Source organism: Metopolophium dirhodum, chromosome 9 (genome assembly GCF_019925205.1).
Source record: "Metopolophium dirhodum isolate CAU chromosome 9, ASM1992520v1, whole genome shotgun sequence".
Lineage (NCBI taxonomy): Eukaryota > Metazoa > Arthropoda > Insecta > Hemiptera > Aphididae > Metopolophium > Metopolophium dirhodum.
The window spans coordinates 32,745,263-32,768,478 of NC_083568.1; the positions used below are offsets into that span (position 1 = coordinate 32,745,263).

The window sequence follows — 23,216 nt, forward strand, 5'->3', positions numbered from 1 at the left end:
GACGTGGCATCGTGGCGTTCGGTCCGCAGCGGCCAGACAGGGTGACGCCGAACGCCGCTCCCCACCACCGCCGTCGCGGTCGGTCCGGCGGCGGCGGCGGCGGCGACGACGACGACTGCTTCGTAGTTCGTATACGTTATTATATCGTATCCTCCACGCACCGCACACACGAGTCGAGCCGGACTGGCACCACGTCTCTACCCGCCGCCTAGCCGTAGTGGTGCCACCGCACCGCCACTCGTCCGGCCCACACACGCGACCACGAGGCACGTCGTTCCCGCCCGCCATCCCCGCCGCCCGATCCCCACCGTTCGTCTTGGCGTGTCCGCCGTTTGACTTTCCTTTGTCCTCTCGGTGTGCATGTGCGTGCGTGTGCGGGCGGCGGCGACGACGTACACGTACGTGTGCGGTGCGTGCGGCGGGGCGGGACGGCGTCCGAACAGCGCCTCGCTGTCTGCCCTTTCGGGACCCCCCCGGGCGGCGCTACCCGCCGTCCCGCACCGCAGCATCGTCGTCGGGCGTGTCGGTCGGTCGGTCGGTCGGTCGCCGGTAAACCAGAAAGGTCGCATATTTTCAGGTACTCCGCCGTATTATATTATTTGTATATATATATTTATATAATATGTATTTGTAGAGCCGGCCGACCCGTCGTGAAACGGACGAGGAAACTTCTCGTGCCCCCGATAAGAAAAAATAATAATAAAATAAATACCACCGAATCCTAACCGTAGTGAAAATATTATGAGAGCGGCCGAACCGGTTGACAAAGCGTGTGCTACGTCGTCACATCGTACATAATTATTAGATAGGTATTACTCATTCATTACTATATTTTATAATAATATTGATTTATTTATTTATTAATTATCTAACGCCCAACCGCAATATTGAACAAAATTTATTGAAACAAACATAGGTACAATATAGATCATAAATTATAATAATTACGATAAACTTACATTATATATATAGTATAGCTCTATATTATTATATAGCTAGGTGTGAACAGCATGAAGTACATAAATTAAAAAGCAGACAAAGGACCTTGCTATAATGCAATGGTTAGTACGATATTATTGAGAGTACGAAGCATCGTACGAAGTGGATTGAAACCGTAGGCTGTAGAATAATACGGAAAATAAAACTAAACTTGGTTCCGCGTTCCATGAGATGATACTTTAAATTGTACACGGTCAAGTAGTACGTTTAAGGTGCCATTAGTCGCAAAGCAACTATTGCAGCTAAGAAGTTTTATCTATATTATGTGAGTCTAAGAAAAGAAGTGAATTTTAAGTAAATTCCGCAATTGATCGTAGAGCACATCAGTTGTATAGAATATAACATGTCGCAAAGGAAAGGAATTTTTACTCGTTCCAATTTAATTTATAATAATATTATTATCGATCGTAATAACGCCTTCGGACTTAAAAATATTGAAAAATCATGAGATATCATTTATTGTCGTCGTATTCGGGGCTAAGAAACAGAAATCCCTCCCCCCATGACGAAATCCTCTAAGATTTTTCGTTTCAAATACGACGCATAACCATTATTTTAATCGTTACTATGGACGCCGGGCGATCTGGTATATATTTTTGAGTTTACTGACGTTTCCGTTTTATTTTCGACGGACCACAGTTGCTACAAAACTCCGGTGAAATTAAACGACAAACGCGTTCGTCGTCGTTATCGCACGGTCTATCGTCGACGACCAACTCGTAATATTCGTGCGCGCGTGCGCACAGACTCGGCAGCGGAGTTACGCGACGCCGCCACCAAGTCTCGGAACAAGGCTGCGTAGCTAACGTCAACGCCGCCGCGGCGTGCCGTTTACGACAACAACGCACTATGATATGTGTCTACAACGGTTTCCGACATTGCGTAAAAAGGAAAATATTACGCGTACGAAATACAATAATTATTGCGCGAGCGCGCGTGAATCACGTCGTATATCTACGCACACGTATTATAAAAAAATAATAACAACGAACCGAAGTTATAAAACCTACACGCATCATAATATTATTATATTATTATTATTTATTATTATGCACGCCACAGTCGTGGATTTTCGTTTTCATTTCCTAGAAGAATCCGTCATTCCTGTCCGAGGGGAGCGGTCCGACTTATACGGTTACGAGACGGATCTTGAGTGGAAGGTTTTGAGGGGAGAGGGGTGAGGGTCGCAGTGTTTTCCGTTGTCGGTGCCAAAATGTTTGCGGGCAATTTTTTATAATTCATTACCAGGCCTATTGGTTATAGGTTAGGCTACAGTAGCAACTATAGCAGTAAATCATACCTTGTTTATTACTCTCGTGCGCATAATTGCGCATAGTTGGCAGTCATTAAGATTTAAAATAATATAACTTTTAAGTAACTATATAGGAATGTAATAGTTTTGGATATTTTGATGAGAAATCATCAATGTTTGCGTTTACTTATTAACTGCATAATTATAGTTGCCTTATATATATTGCCTTAGTTCGTGATTGTTATTTATTGACTATTGTACAAACGACAACATTTTTCAAACACTTTTTGCCATCCAAAAATTATCTTTTTATTATTTTTTGTTCTTAACATAAATATTATTACTGTTTTCAATTTTTTTTTTAGTAGTTAGTCACAATAGTTGGTTAATTTACGGAGCACATCAAAAATGGAAAATAAATACCAAATACCCACTCAATATCTTATTTAACACACACATAATCGCTTTCGTTTTATTTTTGGCAGGCCAAAAAAAGCGTTTTTACAAAAAAAATTGGCGTGAACGCGGTTGCTCACTGCTCGCCCCACACAATGATACGCTTTGGGAGGGACGATAATATTAATGGCAATAACTAACAGTGAATATTGTAAAAGTTTTAGAATACAACAAGATATTTGTAGCAGCTATGGCAAGTAATACGCTTGGACAGCTGTGTTCGGCAAGAGGACGAAAAAACCATATTTTTTTTTTTACATATCGTCATAACCGCTCTAACTGCGAGCCTGAGACATATTATAATGAGCACGGAAAGAGCAGTAGCCGATTGCCGGGCGAGTCTTAACACGGGTCCGTAAACACGAGCGGCTCCGATTACGCGTCGTTATAATATTTGGCGTTAAGAAGAATATTATGGCGCGTCTCGTTCTCGATAATAATATATTTCCACAGCGCCAATCGGCGGTAGCTTGTCGGTCCGGCAGTCATCGGCGCTTTCCGCTTTACTGCACAGACACGATCCACAATACCACACGCACTGCAAAACATGGCTCGTCACCGCACAGATTCATCAAAATATTCGTAACCTGCAGTGTACCTACATATTTTAGATTTAGATTTTTTTAATATATTTTCAAAACATGTAATGTCGACATTTGAAAACAATTACCAATTAAATAAAAATCGTTAAATCTTATAAGATACGCACACAACACACGTATGAAAATCATCCATTATATTATTATTGCGGTTTTTTGATAAGTCGGTATTGTCGATCGTGGTTGCGTTAATATGATCGATAGTGATACATGATTATTGATCATCTTTATAACGACAACAATTAATAATTTATAATTTAATATTAATTATTAATTAATAATTCGATAAACGCTATCCAATATAATATACCATGTGCCGTGCGGGTGCTATCGGTGTGATAATAATATTACCGCCATCGTGCGTTTTTCAATCATTCGTGCGGTAATGCGGGCTGAAATAAATAATAATACCGTATAATACGAAGTTTTTAAACACCGCCGGCTACGAAAATTCTACCGCCAAAAAGGCAGCGTCCGGAGGCAGACGGTGAGAAAAAAAAAAATCCCCCGAAAAAATATACCCACAAACAACCCCCGCCGCCCATGCCGCATACAATATAATATTATATTATTATGTATAATATAATCTGGTCCCGGCGCGACGAGATTCCTGGTCGCATATATATTATTTCGTCCGAGACATTTCGGCGTCGGTACCGCGAGGGGGATGCTCGCGGCGGCGGCGGCGGCGGCGAGCCGTAACACAACACTGCGCGTGTATAATATTATTATTATTATTATTATTTTACAGCGTGCGCGACGGATTGTTATTATAATGGTCGATGTATATAAATGCTCTGTGCCTGTGCGTATAATATAGTGTGCGCGTTGGTGAATGAAAGAGAAGAATTCGGTTTGGAAGACGTACCATATATATACATTATACAATAATATATTATACAGAGCCTCGGTCCGTCCATTATTATTATTATTATTATTATTTATACACGGCCTATACGTGCGTTTGTCGACAGCGGCGGCGCACAAACCTGTTCCAGAGAAAAATTCTTCTGAAAAATCTCGACGACCTCCCACCGGCGGCCGCTGCAGTCTTTTGTGTGTGTGAACGGAACGCGTCCATTCTATTGAAAACCATCTTCCGCCATTGTCACCTGGTACTTACATTATCACGGTTCCCATTCTTTGTCGGAATTTTATTATAACCGTTTTTTTTTTCTTCCCTTCCACACACACACGCACACACTCACACACTCACTCACTCACACACATCCGATCAAAGTTTAACGACACCTCCGACAACAATGTCTCAATGGACGTTTTTTCTTTTTTCTTTCAAATTTAATCCGTAATCAGTTTTTTTTTTTTTTTTTGCCAAATATGTATCGGTGTATATGATGTTTGGACACTTTCTATATAAGGACAAAAAATAAAAACGCACATGATATAATATAATGATACGAAACCGCCGCCGCTGCACTGCTCGGCGTTACGTATAATATAATATAGCCTAGTACCTATAATAATAATCAGAATACCACGTGCGCACACGACAATAATTATTCACGGGGGCCCATTCAAATATGTATCACCCCATTCATCGGTCATCTAGAATCTGTGTAATATAAGTAGGTACTACTGCACTTCCACCGCCCAAAGTGGTGGACTCCTCACAGGTCAATATGTCCCCCCCCCCCCTTAGTTATAATATATACTTATTATATTATACATAGTTATAACTTATAATATTCACTCATTGACTTGTATGTAGTATATTGTAGGCATATATGTGTGTGTGTGGTTGGTATAAATTATCAGGGGTGTATTATAGAGCGTATATACTCATAACAATATTTTTAAAGAAATGCGTGTATACGTAATAAAATATTAATTATAAAAGTATACGGTAAATGGTGGGCAATGTGTATATTATTTTATTATCTGTTTTAAATTGTATTTTTCCTTTTGAAATTCTGTGGTTACCGCCAAGACCAGACTGCACATCACCACCACACCGTTCGAGAACCATAATAATTAATATACAATGTTATCAAAAATATAGCTGTTGTGTAAATAGATCGCCTGCTGAAAATATTTACAGTGGATAAAAAGTAGATTTATATTATATGCATATATTATGTGAATAATTTGTATATTATTCTTAGTTTTTTTTTTCTTTGTCAATGTCGTTTTGTTTGAGAAATAAGCAACAAAAATATGATTTGTGTGAACAATTTTTAAGTGAAGAGAAAAACCGTTTTTAGAGAGACCTACATTTTAGGAAAATGTGGCACGTATATATATAGGTACTCAAAATATTATTCATCAATATATATCCCTGTGTGCATTGGAGATAAAGCCGAGATGAACGCAGTGACTCGTTTATATACATCATACGGTTGGATGCTGTGGTTGGTGGTCTAGGGTCTCATTGATATAGACTTAATAATGTATATCATATTCTGCATAACACAGAGGCAAATCAATATCTTTAAATTATCTCGAGAAAATCTTATTTCGGGATTTTGACATTAATATACAATATGCTATACAATATGCTGTAAATAATCCAAACAATTTTATATCATCCATAATATAGTAAACGATCATTATTGTAATTTTATTTTATACCATCGATAATGCTTTTCAAAATACAGAAAAAATGTTTAGCTCATTATAAAGCCCGTGATGAAATACGTCATATAATATAATAATATGAAAGCGCAGTGAAAGGGATTTTTTGAATATACTTCACCAACAACCGGGAAAGAACGGAAAAGTTTCAAGTTATTTTAAATGTATTTAATAATTAATATACATATAAATGTATGTGCATATACTGCATTGTTAATTCTACGCATTCTGAATACGCATTATAAATTATAGAAACAAGATTAAAAGCTATAATATAAATATATATAGAAAAAATCTTCACGGTAAAGGCCATAATTTTTTATAGTATTTTTATTTTTAAATTTAGATTTCACTCTAATATGATTATATAATATCAAATATGATGATGATAGAATGGACACCTAGATAACTAGATAAGTGAACCATAATCTAAATTAGGTCTGTCTAACGCAGAATATAGAAGTTTTAAGGATCTCGGGTCATTGAATTCGGAAGAGTGGCGCTTAATGAATCTTAATATTTTTAAAGATTTTTTTTAGGACACACTCAATAATATGTTCCCTGAAATTCAAGTTCGTAGTTAAAGTTATACCTAGATCTTTGATTGATGATACTGAATAAAGTTCAATATTGTTTATAAAATACGTATAATTTATATGATTACGTAGATCTGTAGTCCATTATAATAAAGTATAGTTATACATTATTATATAATTGGTTATTACTATATTTAATTGGGTTGTAAATGTTGATAAAGTGAATTTTTTTTTAGTATATTGCAAAACATAACTCTTTTAACAGAAAGTACGAATTATCAATCATGTAACAATAAACTTCAATGAAATTGTAATATTGCATTTTTTGAATTTTATTGATTTTTCTCGCTACTTATTGGTATACACATTTTTTCTATATTAATTTAAATTCATATTTTAAGGTTTTATAATGCATTCAATTCACAGGTCTGTTCACCTTTATTATTACTTCTTAATAATTAATATATTATTATAGTAATAATATAATTGAGTATTAACCTTTAAACTTATGTTTTATATTTCTATAGTTTATCTTAATTCCTATAGTAAAACGGGAAATTATATATTAACATATTGTCACTTGTCAGGCGTTCATTGATGATGGACAATTATTAACCAACAATCGATTATTCTATGTAATCAATTTTATTGTGATCAATAGCCAATAAGTTTAGTGCGCCATCAATCGACACTCGACAGTATATTTATCTCACTTTGGAGTTTGAGTTCATTATAAATTATAAGTTTATACAATATCATACACACCTATTCCTATAATAAATGAATATTATGTTCATTGTATATCAAAATAAGTACTGATTTCTATCTATTATTTTAATGTTTAATTAAATTATATTTTAAACAAACTAACACGATAGCCTAACAAAAGAAGCACACATTTTTACTCTAGACTTTAGTTGTAGTTAAAAATATTAACCTAACTTCACCGGTTACCGATACGACCGGTCCTGGTCACCGTGGCTATGACATTATTTAAAAAAGTTATTAAAATAATAACATAGGTGCCGACTATAATACCTAACTATAGTTACTATATACCACAATTCTACGAAACATTCGTCCTTTACACACGCCCCCGCCTGCCGCCATTGTCATATTATATTATATTATTATTTATTATAATATTATTCTGGCCGTGCCGCAACTATAATATACATTCGAGCGAAGTGCGTTTTTGCACGGTACTCGCGATAAACATATATTATAGGTACGCGCAATCACCTCTTGTACACGCGTTTCACACGAATTATAAGCGCTTTGACGTGAGCACATTTTTATTCGGTTTCTTTTCGCGCACCTATATAATAGTGTATAGTATGGGATAACAAGCCACGTCTTTTGCACATATATTCTACACACACGAAACGTATAATGTAATATATTATACGACCGACGGCCGATCGGAATGATTTATAATAATATATGCGATCAAAAAATGTGTAATAAAATATACCTATATTTATTACACGTGTTGGGTAGGAGGTACCATAGCGACGCTGCATCACTCGTGTCCACGACAAAAATATTATACATTAAAATATTATGTATTTATTTTATACTTAAAACGCGGTCACGCGGATAAAACTGCAGGCGGTGTATTGAAAAAATAGTCCGCCGACGACAAGATGTGCAATGTGCGTACAGCTATATTATTGTTATTACCTATTGACTATTTTACCTTTACCTATTATACGGCAATCATACATATTTAAATAAACAAAAAAATATTCGATTTCCGTTTGCCGAAACAAATACCATAAAAATGTTAAGTATCTAAGGCTATACAGCCATCATATTTCATAAGTTTGGCTGTACGTTGATCAGAAGATTTGATTTGGAATCAGAGACATATTATTTTATTCAATATTCTATAGGCTATATTCATTATTATGATTTACGACACACGTGGATGGTTTTATTTTGTTTTTACCGAAAATTCAGCGGCGGTGGTACTCTATTATAGTGTACGACTATTATTCACCATTGCATTTTTTATTATAGGTACTATTTATTTCTAGTAGCTTTTTATTTTACATTCAAAGTCCAAACAACACTATACCGCGTAAGTATAACTTTTTATCAATCGAGATGACGAGCAGTGAGCACCATAATATACTTATACAATGTTTTTTAATTCGTCGTTATATGTAACACACGATAACGAGATTAATAAGAACACCTACTTATAACAGGTAATTATTATGACCATATAATAATGTTTAAATGTGACACCCATGGTCCATGGATCAACCCCAAGCACATGCCAAAATACGTCTCTGGGCTCCATATTGTATAATATACTTATATACCTAATGCATTTATTCAAATTCTGATTTTAGGAGTTATATGAAGTATACTTATATTATTATTTTTTAAGGGGGCTGGAGCGTAATCAATTCTAAGGAGTAAAAGCTAGGCATTTTATATTTCAGTTTATATGGGTCTTGTGAATGTGTTGAAAATAAATGAACATTAGGGTGTGTAATTCGTAGTACTGATCACGTTTTATAGGGGCATCATAGTGACCGGATATGTACGTCTGTAATTTTACCTACGCGCATGCACAAGTCACAAAATATTGCTTTATAAAATTACAAACATTTTTTTTTCAATCACTATACGCTCAGTAGGGTGTTCTGATTTAAATTTTGAAAGCAGATTTTAATTCTCTTCTATATTTACTGTGCTCTAACTGTCTTACATTTTTCATATTCTATATCAATGTATTTAAATTTGAATTATGAATATGATATATTTTTACTTTTTTTGTTAGTGAATTTCTAAGTAAAAAAAAATAAAAATCTAAAAAATTATATTGTCAAAGCATGGATAATTTAGTGATGAATTCAAATCTGCTTTCAAAATTAATATCAGAACATTATATTGGGCGTAATGATTGGAGTCGTGAGCTATGCTTTCGACCGAAAATGAATCACGCTCCAGCAGTCCAGCCCCCTTAAATACTTTTGCTACGGCATTTTAAATATATCTTAATATCTTATGGACTTATACTGAAGTGATCAAATGTGAGTAACGACTTTTTATCAATAGGTTTTATTTTAGATGTTATAAACAAATGTTCATTATTATATTACACTCAGTGGGACAGTCTGCAGGAGTTTGCTTTGTGGAGGGGTTGATAATTTGTTGTAGGGAGGTTACATGACTATATAAGATCCTTCATACAGGTTTGGTATGTTGATGCCATGTTAGTATGTACATAACATTTTAGACTTTTGTATGAACATTCATATAAATTAAAATTTTAATATGTTCCCATACAGAACTCTGAAAATGTATTTCTCCATTTTCCTGAAATGTTCCTCCAGTTCTAGTGATCCATTACTGTTGTCATTATGAGCTGCCGGCTGCTGCCTGCTACAATAAGTTAATTCTAAATTACTGACGTAGAGGTGTTTTATAGGTAGTATGGAGAACTTGTGAATAATATACATAAAGCATTAAGGTCAATGGTCATATATTATGTGAGTATGTGACTGTGATGTGGTGCGTCTTAACTTGTCGTGCCGCCCTCGGGTCGTAATCCACAGGAAACGGATGACGCGTTTCGTCGGACCATAAGTGATGAGGCTCGCAAATATACGTTACAACTATATTATCATATCCTCTAGAGTAGGTATTTAAGGAGAAAAAGATAAATGTAAATGTGTTGTACATAAGATAACTCCTAGGTCTCCACACGAGTTTAAACTCAGTGAGGCCTAGCAATCTTTACTGATATTAAATAAAAATAAAATAAAAAATTATATTATACAATTCTCATTATGCCGGAATGTTGTCGCACTGCACAACACTTAACACGGTGACGCGAAAATTGTTCTTTGCTCGAGGTAAAAAGACCCACTGGGCTGATGCGAAGAAAACAGTCAGTCGCCACCGTTTAAAGACTGATAGACAAGAAAATATCGCTATTATTGTCCGTTCGAGAGTTACAAAAACATAATAATAATATGGCCATCTCCAGTGGCGTATCCAGAAATTTTCCGGGGGTGGAGGGAGGGGTTAAAATTAATTATTAACGAATTTTATCTGAAAATAATTTATTAATGAAAATGTTGTTATTTTTTAACATTTTTTTCAGTACATTGAACACTTTAACTGCGCTATAAAGTCTGCCGGATCAATTGCCGTATAAATTCTTTCACGGGTTAATATTCATTATAAATTATAATTATATAACATTGTGCATATATTATATTAAAGTTCCACCCCTTGAAAAGTGTAATATTATATTAAGTACATTATATTGTGTAATATTATACAAACGGGTCTTAGAGACCACCGAATTTTTAAAATACAAATAAATAAATATAATAATGCTGGTGCTTCTAATTAGAAAGGTTACCGAAAATGATTATCTCCGGAACGACAATATAAATATTTCTTTTTTTTTGTTCAAAGAAGATTGAAGAAAAAACACCACGCAAGCTTTGAGATCCAATCAACATACGATGCATACTTATATATATATAAACGACAATATTGTACATTTGTACCTATTATTAGAACTCTGTCCGACGCCACCGCAGAGTATCATATTTTCGTTCTCAGATTAAAGACGCAGAAAAAAATAATATAAAAATGCTAATTAATTATTGTTAATTGTTAACGCTTGAGTACATTATTATAGGTATACTGTCTAGTGTAATAATAAATAGTATGTTGAGTTTTAATAAATTACCTTATGGAGGATTTAGGATCTTATATTATTCACAAAAATCTACCAGCTTATAGGAAAATTAAAATACAACAAAAATGTCAACAATAGTTTTTAGAAAGTCCTCTCTCAAAATGTATGTTGTATAGAATAAAGTATTATAAGTAGGTAATCGGTTATGTTTCTCAAACATGTGCAAAGTGTCTAAATAAAAACCAACGCTATTTTTGTGAATTATTAAGATTTTTTTCGGTAGTCTTCGATATTTTTTTATGTAATACGATATACTCTGTGACCTGTGTAATATTTTTTTACCAATCATCTTGTATTTGCCCCTTTTCCCGCTTTTAAATACGTTCTCATTTCTCATTTTAATTTATCATACACATATGTCATTATATTCTAATTCTGTAAGTACATAAAATAAAATTAAAATTTCAAGTTTGTTGTACTAATTTACTATATGTGTATAATGTGTATTTATGGATAAAATCCTAATTGATAGTTTATCGGATAATATTTGGAAAATATTATAAGCCTATTGTACTCATAAATCATAATCTAAAATATTATCTAACATTAAATAATTAATATACTAAAAATATAGGTATATTATATTATTTTATTCGTCCCAGAATTCTAAAGTACCTACTAAGTAGGTCTATTGATAACGGCGTTTCATATAAATATCATAATAATAAGTAATGTAAACATTTTAAATATATTGTTTAGTCATATTAAAATATTAAATAATTCTCTTATTAGTTGTTATAGCGACCAACGCGTGTTCTCTTTATCTATAATGTTCATAATATATGTTTCAATGTTTGTATCACTCTTTGCTGCACGGTAGGTCACAATATGTTACGAAGTTACGATTCCGATTGATTAGAGTGATGACATTCGAATAAACAATAGTTATGAATTATGATGACTGATGAACCACAAGCGTGCGTAGACTTTATCGTATCTGCCTGCCTAACCTACCTATTCATTGCACTATTGCCTGAGTGGCTGAGTTTCCTTCACGGCTACATATTCACAGCAACATGCTCACACAAAAGCGCCGTCACTCGTCACAATGACAATGTATTCTGATTTCGGAATAATTATAACCATTTCCTTATAAACATTTAGTTAAGTCTTCAACAGTGTTTATTTCCGATATTTTTATTTTGTAATTATTTATTTATACAAGTGGAAAGATGTGACAAAAAAACCGAAAGATGAAAACAATAAAATAACTAGTGTGGTGGTGGACGGTGGTAGCTTTATTTACCATACAAAATAAAAAATTTAAAAAATATGTTTTAGGTTGTTACTGTAAAGGAAATGAAAATTGTATTTTAATAGATCCCAAGAAAATAGTTTAGTTGTGAACTTATGTATACCAATCACAACCATTTAGCCATTTAGGGGATCCATTTATAGTGTCAACTATTATTACTGTTCCTAATAAATATGTATAAGTACGCCATAATAATCATAATCATAATTGATTGAACAAATCTGTATTAAATTATTCCAAGAATTTCAACAAAAGATTATTCGGTTATTGTATTGTATTTTATATTTTATCCACTAAATGCTTGTTGCTTACTCTGTAAAGTAAATATTTTAAAAACAAAAATGTATCTAATATTTTTATTTAATCCCATCAACGTGATGAGTTGAGTAAGAATCCGATGAAGGTAAAAACTATGCGAATCCTAAGAATAGAACGACCAAGCATAGATGACAATTTACAATAGGTATAGTTGTGTTATTACTTATTAGTTACCTATTAATTATATTAATGATTATACCTATATCCCTACAATGTATAGGTCCCTACATGTTTTACAAGGACTTATTATAATATAATATGAAATGCATGGCATATCAATTATATTACGGCCTATAAGTGTTATCTTAAATTTCTGCAGCAGCTAAATAACTATAAGCTTTTTGTTTCAACGGTCCCATATCACCCAAGTACTTCCACGATACCTTCTGGCGCATCAATTTATTAAAATATGGTTTTTTCCAATAGAAAATTCCAATTTAATGGCATACATTTTATAGATTATACTGTTGAAAAAACTGCATATTGGTGTATTGATTTGCCTCGCAAATAATTTATTAAGGTGATATGAGCTTTTTGGGACACGCTGTATATCATAAGACTATGCATACTAACTCAACAGGTAGTTTCACCTGTGCGACTGTGCTGCGTGCACACACTTCATCTATGTAAATTCCAAATATATTATTCAAGTATGCTTATTTTGTGTCAACTGATTAGAATTTTTAGCTTCTTACCAACTTATCGACAAGTCACAATCACGCATCATCGCATATTATATACTTCCCCGCACTGTACATGATATTATTATGCGATTAATAACTATTGTCTATTGATATTTTTACTTTACACAATAATAAATAATGATATATTTTTTTTATACTTATCATACATTCATACTTTTATACTTTTTAAGATAATAATATGCCAATATGTACCATGTAATATTATGTGTTATGCGATGTGTTGTAAATATATAGTTGGGAATAAATTTGTTCATTATTTTTCGTAGAACTACCTACCTATATAGTGCATATAAATATATATATTATAGTACTTCCGATTTCGTTTTATTTATTATTATTTATTATTCATTATGATTTATGATTTATGATTATATAGGTATAATATATTATTATTGTTATTACTTATTAATAATGTATTTACTATACTATTATTACTATTAATATCATATATTTACATATACGTATGATACATAATATATATGAGGTATAGGTAATATACAAAGTGTATATTCTATAGCCTATACTGCCATATACCTTATACCCATGGTATAATATTGGTATCAAACTATCAAATTTAAAAACTGATCGATAACGGTTCGTGTGTAAACCATGATGAATTTTAATTTTAAACTAAAACTCAGTTGATTAAGCGTTGGTAAGTGGGTACTAAAAAACACTTGTTAATTGTTATTATATAAGTACACAGAGTACCTACCTATATACTATATCAGAAATTTTCAATAACTTTTGCTTCAAGGATTTTACGTGTTTGAAGACTGATAAAAGTTTTGCCTTTCTCCGCAAGTCATCTATAATATACTATAATATTATATACTGTGTGCATAGTGCATACCTAACCTTCAGTTCGCGTCCACAGCCTACACAATGTATATATAATGTGTATTTATTATATTACATATTACATATACGTACTAGTATAAATAGTAGGTATATTATCACACAAGAATACATCATTGCTATTTAGCCTATAATTTTTTCGTATTATATATCAATAGAATTCTATCGGCGTGTGCGTATAACGTACCTGTATAAAACTAGTTATTCTATTGTTTTGCGTGCTTGCAATCGTGCCTTTGTCATTATCTCGGCGCGCGCTGTGTCCTTAGACAAGCTGCAATCTTCCTAGCGTAAGTGCTATAATATTATTATATCTATATGTGTGACTGTGTTAGTATCATCGAAATCGTTTTCAAATCTGCCGCGCAAAGTTTTTCGATGAAGCGGCGAGTAGATCGTCTATAAAGAAATGAAAACGGTTTTTTGCAAATTTAAAAATATTTTATCATGAAGTTTCATAAAAGTAGGCTCTTACGTCTTTTATGAACGGCAATAATAAGCATACACGCGTATAGTGCGTACACGGGTAATGTACCAGTGGCGTAACTTGGGGTGATTTTTTTTAAACGTTTTCGAACATCTGAACCAAAATCCTTAAGATGTTAATGGTTTTACATAAAATATAGGAAATATTCACTATTCAGTGTAGTAACTTTTACAAACAAGAAAGCTAAATATATTGAATTAATATTACATATAGGTAATAATCTAGTAATAAAGTACTACAATTTTAAAATGATCATATTATTATCCCCCAAATCATTTTTAAACACTTTGCATTTGTCGTAATTTAATAATTCAGAAAATTTGATTTATGCATGCAAGGTCTTATAACCATTTTCTTCCTAAATTTAAATACTGTTTCCTCCACTGTCGTCTGTCAATTTTCCACAAAAAAAAAAAAAATAATATAAATAAATAAATCTTGACCATTTTCCTCGAATAAGGAATTAAGTAAAAATAAATGTTTATGCGTTTAACACAAATATAATATAGTTATAGTAAGTTATAGTTATAAAAAAAAAACCTATGAATTATTAATAATTATGTAAGTACCTATATTTATTATAATTATTTTACTTTTTGTATTACTTTGAAATTTCTTTGTTTTGAAATTTAATAATTCCATTGTCGACATGCCGTTTTGTCAACGCTTGGTAATCTTTATATTTTTTTGAATATGAATACTATTCTTATTTTACATTAATATCTGTTTGAATTTGTTTCACAATATTGAGCCACATAAATATATATGGTTTTTCTTTATAAGAAACCGGCAAAATATTTTAATATTTGGAGGAAAATGGAATCTAACCTTTTTTTATTATGGTAAAAAATTGACAGTGGAGGAAAACGGTATCTCATTTTTGGAGGAAAATGGACCCACCTTCATGTATACATTAACATTTAAAAATAATAACCTAATAATATGCAATAAAAAATGATGGTGAATTATTTTGAAAAAAATGAACATTAGTATCGTATCAACTTTCGAGATAATCTTTATATATGGAATAAAAAAAACAACTATTTAATAATAATATAATGGTGTTAAGTTAAACTTAAAAATTCCAAAAATCTAAATTTGTGTAATCTCATTAAAAGTAAAATGGGAGTTGTATGGGCTTGGTGAGTGGAGGGTGAGGAGGGTTGTTGAATCACTCTGTATGTATAGTGTATTATTATGTAGGGTCACTGCACAGTGTACACTAAACAGACGCCAAAATGCAAGTATTTAAAAATTAAAGAAAAACAATTTTAATAATTATATATTGTTTAAGTACATTTGGTGAATATTATGATCTTATTATAAATAATAATATAATCGTGGGCACCCCGCGTGAAGTTGGCAACCGTAACTGCTTGTACTTGCCACTTGCATTGTTATGCGCACTAACCTATCTATGCACGATATGTAATTTAAATGAAATTAACTTGAAAAACAAACGAGTACACCTACAATTTTCAATTCTAATTGCCTTATTTACTTCAGACGTGTGTGTTTATACAATACGTACAATCGTTGTAAACAGACCTGCAGATTTATCTACTGTAGATAATCTACATAATGTTTTAAGTGGTGGTCGCCCCCGATGTGGTATCAAATTGGAACTGATAAGACTGCGTTTGAATTACGGAAATGCGTAGTATCGTCGTCATTCATTTTCGTCATCGACGTTTATAATGATAACAATATAATAATATCTAATATTGTATTTGTGTACATTATTACGTGAGTACTGTTGTAGGTAATGCGACAAATTTACACGAAACGTTACAGTATAAAATAATACGCCATAACGACTAATGACTACTGAACACACACACACAATTTGTCGGAAAACATGTGCGTAAAATAAAAAACGTGATTTTTAAATCGTACGGCGGCGGCTTATTCTTGTCAAAACGTGTACTTTGCACATGAATGGTTGGGAGGGAGGACGTGTGGTCACCGGTCGTACCCGATTGCGGTAATGACGCAATTCGGTGAAAACTAGATCTTCCGCCGTCTTTATAATGATTTACGTCGTGTTAATAAGCAGTGACGAGTGACAACGGGTTAGGTTAGGTTGAGTACGATAATATTATGTAGATTTAAGATTGTAGATCTTCGCCACGCCGTGCCTACACTAATTATTGTCACTGAAAGTTCATCGCCGGTTCATAACCTGGTGGGAGGTAATTTTTTTCGTCTCTCACCGGCCTCATCTGATGCTCTTTTTTTGCGTCTCCGTCATCGTCCGACGTGCACTGCCAGAGGCAGTGGCGCCCAACCCTATTACTAGGTGTAGCAGTCGCTATACCTTGAAAAATAAGGGGTGGGTGGATAAAATAACATAAAATAATTAACTTGAAATATGTTCATTATAAATCACAGATTATATTGGTTTATACCTTAATATTTACTAATATTATCAATTAAAATATGATAAAATGTATAAAATAATATAATTTTGAGTTTGTGAGGGGGTGGGTAAAATTATTTCTTGCTACACCTGAGAAATATAATATATTGGGCGCCACTGGCCAGAGGCGTAGGTACCCAGAAATTGTCAATGGGAAAGAGGTTCATATTGAAATAATATACGAATCAACGATAATAAAACTACGGGAAATCAAGTTATTTTTCTATATAAAAATTAATCATATTACTAATAACTAATAAGTAATAACATTATTAATTGTATTGGGAATCGGCACAACATGCAGTGGGACAAAAATGGCGGCGGGAACTGGGCATGTAATCACGGAATGCACAAGGCGTTGGATTATAATAATAAACTATTATTACGCAACTCTTGAATCGCGAATCGTAATACCTACTTATAATATTATTAAACATCTCAAATAATATTTTGATGGTTCATAATATTGTACTAAAAACATAGTATGTATAGTAAATAAAACTATCTTATTTTCCAAAATACTCCAATTTCAATTCAATCACCTAATTCTAATAGATACCTAATGTAAACACTATTATAGGTAAAATTATATATCCCCTTTCAATTATTTATATTTATTTAATATTATTATTATTATGCATTTGCATTTAATACAAAACCTAAGGATTATAATATTGCCAATGAAGCCCGCGAGGGGTGTCACGGCCTCCCTGCAATGAATATTGGTTATCATCAAACAACTAAAGTGGGTAGTCTATTATTAGCACGAACTATAATATAATATTATTATTTTGATTTGTTGTTTTTAACTTATTACCTATTCAATACTAATTGGGTAAATATATATATATTTAGCCATGGGTATTTGTACAGTTATGATTAGAGTACATACGGTGTGATACAAAAACATATGACTTTGGTAAATTGCAACTGGGAACTGCATTATTTTTAATCGGAACGTCTGAAGTGTAATGAACATACTAACATATTGTGTTCTGTAATATTTTTTCCAAACCATAGTTTATTTGCCCAACAGGCAACAAGTCCAACTATTTTGTCAACATTAGTTAATGATAACTATGATCATGTCTTAATTAATACCAAGCTCATATTATTATGTTCTCGCCAAATACCTATTCGACTGTTGTCAGGGTGCCCGGTTGCTCTAGTTAAAATGTATACCACCAAAGCGCGTATCTGATCTGAGCAAATCCCAATAGTATAATCGACTCCTTTTATAATCGTGTATCAAATATTTTTATACTATACTATTATAGGTAGCGAATACCTGAAAAAAGTGTTATATAATAATATAATTGTATAAAATAGGCATTCTTTATATAAATGTATAATATAACCAACGTACATTTCGGTTACTACGGATAAATAGGGATAATAAATCTAGAAAATATAAGGACTAGTAATTTTAAAATTTAGGTAATTAATATTAAACTATTAACATAAATCATTTGTAAAAATGGTCCAAGTATAATAAATAATAGAACCAAAATAAATTTATTTCATATTTTTTTATAGGGATTACTATCCTTAGTATAAACATTGTAATAAGCGATAAACTACCTACTCCAATTAGATACATAAACATTTTGTAAAAAATTATCCACTAAACAATTTTACAGTAAAAATGGAGGTTCTATTTTGAAAAAAAACAGAAGTTTATTTCACCACAGGAGGCTCAAAAAGTAGTACAAAAATCTCAAGAATTTGAAAATTTTGTTTTTAAATATATTTAAATATTCCAAAAATTAGAATTGGAATAAATTAATTATCAAAGGTAAAAAGGTGGGCAAGTGGGTGTCGCTATATGCTGTATAGTAGGTTACAAGGCCTTACAACTTACAAGTGGGTCACTGTAATGGATGTTGTTAAATTTGAATTCAATGATATACATAATATCATTGTATAAGAAAAACGATTCTGTGCGAAGACAGTCAGTCAGCCTATGATATTATACTAAGTATATTTAATGATATTATTGTGAATAAAGTAATTTATATATAACCTATTATTTACGTAGAACCTTGTCTTAAATTTTCAATCCTTACCTATAAAAGTTGAACATTTTATACATTTTCAACAACAAAATAATTATTAAATTTTAAATTTGATAAATTTTGTCAAAATTTGAACTTTAAATGCTTATAAAAAAAAATTGTGCCTATGTATTTTTAATATTTTTCAACTGCTATTAGAACGATATATCAGAAGCCTTGCATTAAATGTTCACGCTTTTTTACCCAACAAATAAAATTTTATTGATATTTATAGAAAAAAAAACTAAAAAATATAGAAAATGCTAATATAGGCAACCAGTGAAATGTCATGTATTTATAGTCATTTGTTTTAGAGTTACACTAAATACCAAAATCGAATTGGTCGAAAACCGATTTTGCGTAAAATAAATCTCCCGATTGTATGATAAACTCTCCCGGTTTTTAAAACTAGTAAACTCCCCCGAGTCAATATCATGTTTACCTGAAGGAAATGTAAAAGCTCTCCTGAGTTGTTTTAAATGTTTTTACTACCTTATGAATTGACTACATTGCAGAGATTGTGATTATCATTTTAAATTTTATATTATAAATACTATAATACTATAATATTATTGCTCACAGCAACATTGATTTTTATTTTTATTATTATTTTTATATAATTGACTTTTTTTGTGAATCACACTGCATAGTACAATATATTATTCATTACTTCATTAGTATTATTTTACATTGTATGTTTTCTTAATAAACATTATATTTAATTTCATTGTAACTATTATCATTATTACTATTATCAATTTGTTTTGTCCTAATATCTAACTATCTAAGTCCCTAGGATCCATAAAATGATTATGTTACATAGATTTTCTAAATAGGTAAGTGTACAAAAGAAGTGGGTTCAATCACAAAAACTGAAATTTGATTCTGTACTATCTGTATAAGAGGTATTTTTCACATTTATTACATTACAAATATGTGTTTTTTGTTTATACTGTTAATTTAATTTTATATTATTATATAATACTAGCTGATCCCGAGCACTTCGTTGCCCGTTAAAGGCCATTATTTATAATAATTTATTACTCCTTTGCTTATTAAGTTAGAGAATCGATCAAATGCCATAAACCTTCTCCGCAATGAGCCCTTCAATTTAAAAAAAAAAAATCATAACGATCGGTTCAGTAGTTTCCGAGGACATAGGCCTCAAAGAGTCAAAGGTTTTCATTTTCACATTTATATATCTATTTATTTATCTATAACGATTCCCATTTGTTTAACTTCTGCAGCCATATATTTCTTACTTGCTACTACATTATGCGAAGAAATTTAAATTTTTTTTTATTTAAAAGTTTTCAGTCTGGGCCACGGGTTTTTAAGTGCTGTTAAAACGCTGAGGGAATCGCTGATTATCAAAAAGTTATTTGTTTGAAGTGAATTTGCTAATTTAATTGCTTCGAGTATTGCGTAGTTTTCGGCAGTGAATATGTTTGTTATTGTGAGAAGCTTGTGTATAATGGTCGTTTGATTATAAACAACTGCAAAGCCAGCACCATTTTCAGACTTTGAGGCATCCGTATAGGTTTGAATGTGGTTTTTTTGTGATATTGTGGTTGATATTTGATATTTGGTTATATGTATATGGCCTATGTGGTTAGGAGTGGTTTTGTCTCTTATGAGTTGAAGGGGAATTTCTCCTGCGTAACATAAAATGCTTTCTGTGGGGCTTGTTCTGAAAGCACCAATTGAGAGACGAATTCCTTCGTGATGTATAGGGTCTAATGTTTTGAGATGTCTTGGCTTGGCTGTATAGTAGATTGGAGATCCGTAATTGATTTGTGATAGAATTAATGTTTTATATATGTTTGAAAAAGATTTTTTTTCTGCTCCCCATATATGGTTAGCAAGAGTTTTTATGACATTCAATTTGGCTTTGCATGCAACTTTTAGATGTTTAAGGTGTGTTATCCAGTTTAATTTATTATCGAAAAACAATCCTAGTATTATACGAAGTGAATTATGAAAGGGGATTTGAGTGTTTTTAAGGTAGAGTTTCTGGATGGTCTTTGAATTGTGATTAAATTGTATGCCTTTGCTTTTTTGAGGGGAAAAAATGAATCCCGATTTGTTGGCCCATTTTTGTAGAGTATGGAGAGCGTTTTGAAGGGTTTCCTGGGTAGTATTGATGTTGTTGCCACTGCAGTAGATGTAGCAAGCGTCAGCAAAGATTAGGTGTTTGGTGGGTTTTTGAATTTGGAGAAATATGTCGTGTATGGCTATAAAGAACAAAGTTACACTGAGGACCGATCATTGGGAAAGGCCATTTTCAGTGGGGTACAGGTTGGATAAATTGTGGTGAGCTTTGAATTGTATTGAGCGATTTGTGAGGAAATTTTTAAGAAATGTTAGGATGCTTCCGTTTATGCCCCACTTATGAATAATGTGAAGGACTCTGTTGCACCACACCATGCCGTAGGCTTTCTCTAGATCTAGTGCTATAAGTATAATATGTTGTTTAGTATTTATTGCATTAGAGATATCCGTGTGTAGACATGAGAGGTGGTCTAAGGTTGAATGATTTCGCCTAAAGCCACATTGGTTGCTGGGTAGAAGTTTAGATGTTTCAAGAAACCATACTAAGCGTTTATTAACCATTTTTTCCAAAAGTTTGCTTAATGTGCTTATGAGAGAGATTGGTCTGAAATTGGATAAGATAAATTTATTTTTATTGGGTTTGGATTTCCCAGATTAAGTTGTATATTTGAAGAAGTTGATTTTAGCCATTGGCCATTGCTAGGGAGATTTTTGATAAAAGAATATGGGATATCGTCTGGTCCGGGGCTTTTTCTGTTGCAGTTTGATTTGGCAACCAGCATTTCAGAGATGCTGAAAGGCATGTTTAAGAGATTTGAGTGAGGATGAGATTCTAGTTCTGGTTCGTTTGTAGTATTCTTTTCAAAATTGTCTTTGAAGGTAGCAAAAACGTGGTCGTAATTTGAGTCACTGCTATTTTTTCGGAAGACTTCCGCAAAAGCTTTGGTTTTATCCGATGGTGTTGAGAGTGAAGTATTGTTATGTTGTAGAATCGAGGGTAGACGGTGGTGAGATATACCTTTTATTGGTTTGATTTTATTCCAGATTTCCGTTGAGGGAGTGTTGGTATTAATGGAGCTGGTATATTTTTGCCATGCTTCTGTTTTGCTCTTTTTGGTGATATACCTGGGGTGAGCCCGGGCTTTTTTAAGTTGAATGTGGTCGAAGGGATTTTGATTTTTAAATTTGTTGAGACATATTTTGTACAATTTTATTGATTCAATGCATTCGTGATTCCACCAAGGTACTAGGTTTTTTTGGTGTTATGGTTAGTTTTACCTATTGCTTTAGTGGCTGCCATTAAGATAGTGACTGTGAAGTTTTTTGTTATTCGATATTTCGATGAGGGTGCTGACGAAGGTGGCGACGCCACCACTTGCACGGAGGTTTGTTTGGCGGTTTTTGAAGTATCCATTGTATCCTCGTATTGTGAAGGAAGCGTTGGGTCTCAGATTTGTTTCTTGGAAACAGAAGGCGATGGGTTGGATGGAGAACTTTGCTCGGTGGATGTCTGTGTAGTGATTTTGTAGACCATTTATGTTCCATTGAATAATAGAATTCATAGTTTAAATATTTTTATGGGTTGTGGAATGGGGGGTGAAATGGTTAATTAACTATGTGAGTGTTGTATTATTTGTGTTTGGCTTAGGCGGGAATTTGTTGAGGAGGTAGTGCTTGATACAGAAGGGTTGATAACTTTGATAAATGGATTTTGAGTTTTTTTATCTTTTACTATTAGCCGAATTGTGTCTAATAAGTCCATTAGAGATGTTATATCAATATTTACATTGTCAGCAAGCGTGTGGATGTTCATTGATTTGAGAGTGAAGTCATCTAAAATGTATCTAAATTGAAGAAAAGTGATTGGTAAGGGGTTGTTACTTGTGAAAAATTCTTCCACGAT

General features: G+C 32.6%; 1 protein-coding gene across 1 annotated transcript in view; it reads left to right on the forward strand.

The window, feature by feature from the left end:
- The first annotated feature begins 1,036 nt into the window (after positions 1-1,036).
- LOC132952575 (elongation factor-like GTPase 1) overlaps positions 1,037-23,216 on the forward strand; it is a 48,626-nt gene continuing 26,446 nt past the window's right edge. Inside the window, exon 1 of the mRNA XM_061024903.1 lies at positions 1,037-1,061. Coding sequence (XP_060880886.1) covers positions 1,054-1,061 — 8 coding nt within the window. The 5' untranslated portion in view covers positions 1,037-1,053. The remainder of the gene's footprint in view (positions 1,062-23,216) is intronic.